General features: G+C 47.6%; 1 protein-coding gene across 2 annotated transcripts; it reads left to right on the plus strand.

Annotated features, from left to right (window-relative positions):
• Positions 1-278: 278 nt before the first annotated feature.
• Positions 279-4,062, plus strand: MRPS24 (mitochondrial ribosomal protein S24). Of its 2 annotated transcripts, none has more exons than XM_007477568.3 (4): positions 279-1,894; positions 1,981-2,060; positions 2,208-2,319; positions 2,568-4,062. In XM_007477568.3, exons 1-4 carry the CDS (start codon positions 1,615-1,617, stop codon positions 2,849-2,851), a joined length of 756 nt encoding a protein of 251 aa, XP_007477630.3. In that variant the 5' UTR covers positions 279-1,614; the 3' UTR covers positions 2,852-4,062. The 2 variants fall into 2 exon arrangements, with proteins under 2 accessions (XP_007477630.3, XP_001376697.1); XM_001376660.4 differs by having other exon boundaries at positions 1,981-2,052.
• The last annotated feature ends 1,475 nt before the right edge of the window (positions 4,063-5,537 follow it).

Genomic DNA, 5,537 nt, shown 5'->3' on the forward strand with positions numbered 1-5,537 from the left:
TCAAGACCTGGCTGTTGGTGCTCCAACTTATTTATTTCTAATATTCCTCTTCATTCTAAATCCCATGAACTTATCTAGATCTAGAATCCAGATTCTAGGCTAACCCCCTCAAATCTAGAAAGGAGAAATCTAGCTCAAGGTGGCATCATTAATCATTGGCAGCCCCCCAATCACTCCAAGTCCAGTGTGCTTCCCTCAAGGCTCTGTAGTATAATGGAAGTTTTATCATCTGTAAAATGGGCCCCATGAATATTTATATTATGTACATCACTGGGTTGTAGAGGCAGTATATAAACCTTTTCTATTATTCAATTGTCTTTAGTTCTTTGTGGACATCATCCATGGGCTTTTCTTGGCAAAAATGATCCATTATATCCTTCTTTTACAGAAGATGAACTGAGGCAAATAAGGGTTAAATGATTTGTCCAGGATCGAACAGTTGGGAGGGTCACATTAGAACTCAGATCTTCCTGATATTGCATCTTCCTTGGCATTCTTTCCACGGCACCTTACAGCTACCTCTACAGAACCTTATTTGTAGCTGCCCTTACATCCTTAAAGTGATAGAACAAAGTGAATTATTATCAACCTCATCATCAAACATTATAATTATTATCTCTACCAGAGGCAGAAAGTCATCATGGATGGAGAGCCAGGAAGCATCCAGCCTCTGTCACATTCTAGCGAGTTCTCCCCAGGTGGCAACTATCTAAGTCTTTAAGTTGCAGAAAAGGATCCAGATTGAATTTTCTCAATAAGGACTTTTTCCAAACCAACAAAAGGTCTACCCCTTATTTCTACTATAGCAGTATTGATTCTAAGACAGAAGGTAAGGATTAAAAAAAAGAGGCTGCTCTAATAACAATAATGATAACATAATAACAATAATAATATCATAATAACCATAACACTAGCAACAATAACAGTGGTAACATGGATACAGTGCTTTAAGGTTTGTAGATCCTTTTACAATTACAATTTCATTCCATCCTCCAGGTAATTGGGTGCTGTTATTATGCCCATTTCATAGATGGGGAAACAGAGGAGGGCATGGGTGAAATGTCTTTGCCCGAACAACTGGGAAAGTGTGCCCTAGGCTAGATTTGAATTCTAGTCTTTCTAGACAGCTGGCTGGTTCTGTCTCTGTATCACAGAAACAAAAGTGGGTGATTATTTACAGATCATCTCTCCTGGGTCATAGAGGATCCAAGTCAAAGAAATCGAGGCTGGCCGTGGTTTAGTGGCTGAATCAGAATTCGAACACAGGACTTTGGAATAGCGGTTCAGGGGGCCATCTATCTTGCTTATAAAGCTAAACGCACTTTGCAACCCTCAAAGCACAAGGCTGACGTCGGTGTTATTGTACAGGCGTAGGGCGGAAGGGGCTCTCCAGTTACATCATCATTACCATCCTCTGGCTCAAGAAAAGGAAAGTCCCGCCTACTTCCTGGCTCCTCCAGTCGGGAGGCCGCGCAGGGTCAGCTTCTGATACTCGAAATGTTCCTCCCTTTGCAGCCAATAGAATGACCCGTCCCTCCTCTGATTTTTGACTCATTTGGTTTCGTCCGTCCTCGGCCTCTGGCTGACTCTAAACCATACCTCTCTCCGCCCAAGATGGGGGAAGACGCTCCAATAGGTTCTAAATTCACGAGGTTCATGCTGCTATATAGTCGGTCTCCGCAAAAACCGCCCCGTCTTCCAAAGGGATATCCCCCTCTCGAAGTGTTGCTTGCTGTCTGGAGCCCTGCACCAGGAGCGGTGGCTCCTAGCCACATGGCTTATCACCCCCAGACACTTGGTATAGTCCCAACTCCGCCTCGCCTCCCGCCCCCCGCCTCCCCATGCAGGTCCCAAGATGGCGGCGCTCTTGCACGGTGGCCGCTCTGTCCTGCGGGTGAGTGGGGTGGTGACGGGACTTCTGGAGGGACGGGTTACCTCTCGCATCTTGCACCTCACCTTCCTCCTCTTCTCGCTCTCCAGGTGGCCGTCTCTGGGATCCCAGAGCTGCTGTCCGCTTGTCGTGGCGTCCACACCACTGCGATTTGCTGCAAGGTTCGGAGGTGGGAGGGGAGCGGGCTGGGGGGCGGGAAGCGGGGTCGAGCACTTTGGAGGGGTAGGGAAGGGGCTCGGCTCGACTCGGGATGCTGGGTGAGGAGAAAGAAGGAAGGGTGGACTTGGCACCAGGACATAACCTCGACCCTCCCCAGAATCGAGCGGCCCGGGTCCGAGTGGGTAAGGGGGACAAGCCGGTGACCTACGAACAAGCCCACCCTCCGCATTACATCGCTCATCGCAAGGGCTGGCTGTCTTTGCACACAAGTAAGTGATGGAGCCCCGCCCCCGCCTGCTGGTTTGGATGGGAAGAGAGGGGGGAACGCGGGCAGGTATATCAGGCACCCCCTCCCCGGTCCCCCCGACTTTTCTGCTGAAAATTCCCCTTAAGTTTGCAGTGTTTTTCTCTCCGGAGAGAGTTGTCCGGCTACTGCCTCCCATCGTGGACGAGGGGTTGGGACGCATCTTGGGACTCCAGCATAGGTTTGGAGGTGCTCAAGGTCCTTTATCCCCAGGTAACTTGGATGGAGAGGAGGGGGCGTCAGACAGGACGGTGGAGGATGTCTTCATCCGAAAGTTTCTGTACGGTACTTTCCCAGGCTGCCTGGCCGACCAGGTGGTCCTGAAGCGGCGGGCCAATGAACTGATCATCTGTGCTCTGATGCTGCAGCGCCTGCCCCCCATCAAGATATACTTCCTGGTGGGCTACAGTGAGGCGCTGCTGTCAGCCTTCTATAAGTGCCCGGTGCGTCTCTACCTTCAGACGGTGCCCACAAAAAATGTCTACAAGTACATTTAGGGCGCCTCACCCATGCACCCCTGGACAGGGAGTGCCCCCAGCCTCAGGACTGCCTGGGGACTTTTGTCATTGCTGCCACCATGACTCCCCCTGGGGCCTATGCTGCAGATGCTTAAGAGGAACAGTAGAGGTTCGTGATCTGTTACTGTGATTTCCTGTTAAATTAATGTTTATAATAAAGCTTGATTTCTGGTATGTTTCGGTTCAAGGAGGCAAACTTAGCTCTTCTATGGGAGCATGAATGAATGAATCGAGGACTTAGTATGTTCTAAGCACTATGATTCAGAGAGAAAATTGAGACAGCCACTGCTTTGATGGAAGATGGGGCAGGATGGTCTGTGGTCCAGTGGGGGTGCTGGTGACTCAGATGGCAATGCCTGGTGGGGGGAAATGCAAAGAGAAGGGGCAAATGGTAAGAGTCTGGCACTGGAGTGCTTTGTCCCCTAGGGCTGAGGATTGGCCGTGAACAATGGTTAACATAACAATTCTAAGGCTAATGGGCTTTAGGTGATAACCCTTTGAAGCCTCCATCAGTAGCAAGCTGGGCTTTATCTCCTATATTTAAAATTGGAAGAGATCTTTCAAATGCTGAGCCCAGATCTAACCCAGTTCCTCATTTCCCCCAAATTACTAGCATTCTTTACATTTAAAGCACTCCCTCTCTTTGTCTGCCCAGTCTAGTTGCTTTGTCCCATATCTGGACAGGCTGGGGGGGTAAGTGAAGGTGGGCGGGGGGAGGGCATGATTCCTTTCTGTGTCCCACTTACCAAATCAGAGAGAGACCTTTCCTTTAAACTGTCCTTGATAGAGAATTGTGGGAAATTAAGGGAGATGGCATTTACTTCCCAACAGGATGGAAGTCACTTCTACTTGGATCCTGAGTGTGGTCATTTCCTCTGTAGCCCAGTGGAAAGAGCACTCTTTGGAGTCAGGGGCTGAATTTAAACCTGGCTTTACCACTTAACTTCCTGTGTGTCCTTGGACATATCGGTTCCCTTCTCTGGGTCAGTTTTCCTATCCACAAGGTGAGGGAGTTGTTTAGATGACCTTATAGATCCTTTTCAGCTCTCAATTTATGACAGCAATCTTGAAAAAGAACTGATCATCTGTGAAAAAGGGATGATAATAATGCTCAGGTTACCTGCTTCTTAGAGTGATTATCAATTTTAAATATCTTTTAATAAACATGATTAATATCCTTTGCCCAGGAACTTTGGTGTGTGCTTTGCGTTGTTTTTGTCTGATGTTCATATACTTTAGCAATGAATCTCAGGGAAGGGGTTCATTCAAAGTGAGGAACAACCCCAGGGGGAACAATTAGCAGAAAAGTGAAGCATATAGGATATCAAGCAGAATTTGAATCCAATTTTTCCTGCCCCAAGACCACTGTCCTCTTCACCATTCTCCCTCTAATGTATGAAAGATCTCTTCAGAAGAGACCGGATGTGTTATTCTAAGCAAGGAGGCAGGGCTTTGATATGTAGGACAGGGAGATGATAGCAGCTGTCACCAAAACCCTAAAGAGGAAATCAGACTCTTCACTGCTACCCATAGCTAGTTTTTCAAAATGAAAAGAGCTCAGACTCCTGGGCTGGTCTCTTCAATGGCCTTTATACACAGCTGAGCTGACCATGTTGGTAAGACAGAGAGCCAGGAGAGACTTCTTTGTGATAGAGCCAGGGGGCCTGGCCTTAGAATGGTCAGGGACTCACTTGTAGCCAAAAGAAAGGCCCAAAGCTTTTCTCAGGCAATGAAATTGCTTTTGCCGTATTGTAAAGTGGGAGAATGGAGTTTGCTCCACTGCATCTTTATCATAAGGAACCAGTATCCCTGACACTTCCCTGCAGAGGGCAGCCTAGACTAGGGCATAGTTTCAATACCTACCCAAATGATAGGTCCTAGCTGACCATTTAGAAATGAAAGGAACCTTAAGACTCAACCAAGCTTCTATTGGCCTAGGATATAATATGAATCCCTCTCTTTGCTGTTTCATGGTTACCAGCTGCTTTTACATTACTTCCCATTGGGTATTCTCATTTCCAGACCAATTGCCTCCTTTGCTGTTCCCCATGTATGAGGTGGCATCTTCTGCCTGTGTACCTTTGCGTAATCTGTCCCCATTCCCAGAATGCCCTTCCCCTCCTCGCCTCAGTCTCTTGGAAACTGGCTTACTGCAAGGACAGGCTTCCCTCTACAGTATGACTTTTCAGATCCCCTGAGTCATTAGTGCCAACCCTGCCTGCCCCCAACCACCAAAATCATATTTACATACCTTGGGTATGTTTCCCACTTCCCAGAATTTTGTAAGCTCTTTGAATGTAGGAACAGGCTGCTTTTCCCAAATTGAATTGAATTTAGTTCCCTTATAGCTAAGGAAACCGAGGCCCAGCTAATGTAAATCAGAAGTGGGTTTCAATCCCAAATAGCTGGTAACTACAGGTCCGACTCATACCATGTTGCCTCTGCCCACTAAAGGTTGGGCATGGTGCCCTTGAGCTGGTAGCAGCACTATGGAAACAGAGAACCAGTAGGCTTAAAGAGCTGTTTTGAGTTTTTCCTATAGTTGTGTCATTTCTGTTCTGGCAGAAGCTCAACCCTGGCATCTTGCTGTGTTTACTGTCTTGGATTGGCTGGTATTTTCCTCGCCTCTGGTTGTAGGTTGACGTTCTTGTTCCTCCTCCTTTCT

This window comes from Monodelphis domestica, chromosome 1 (genome assembly GCF_027887165.1).
Source record: "Monodelphis domestica isolate mMonDom1 chromosome 1, mMonDom1.pri, whole genome shotgun sequence".
Taxonomy (NCBI): Eukaryota; Metazoa; Chordata; class Mammalia; order Didelphimorphia; family Didelphidae; genus Monodelphis; species Monodelphis domestica.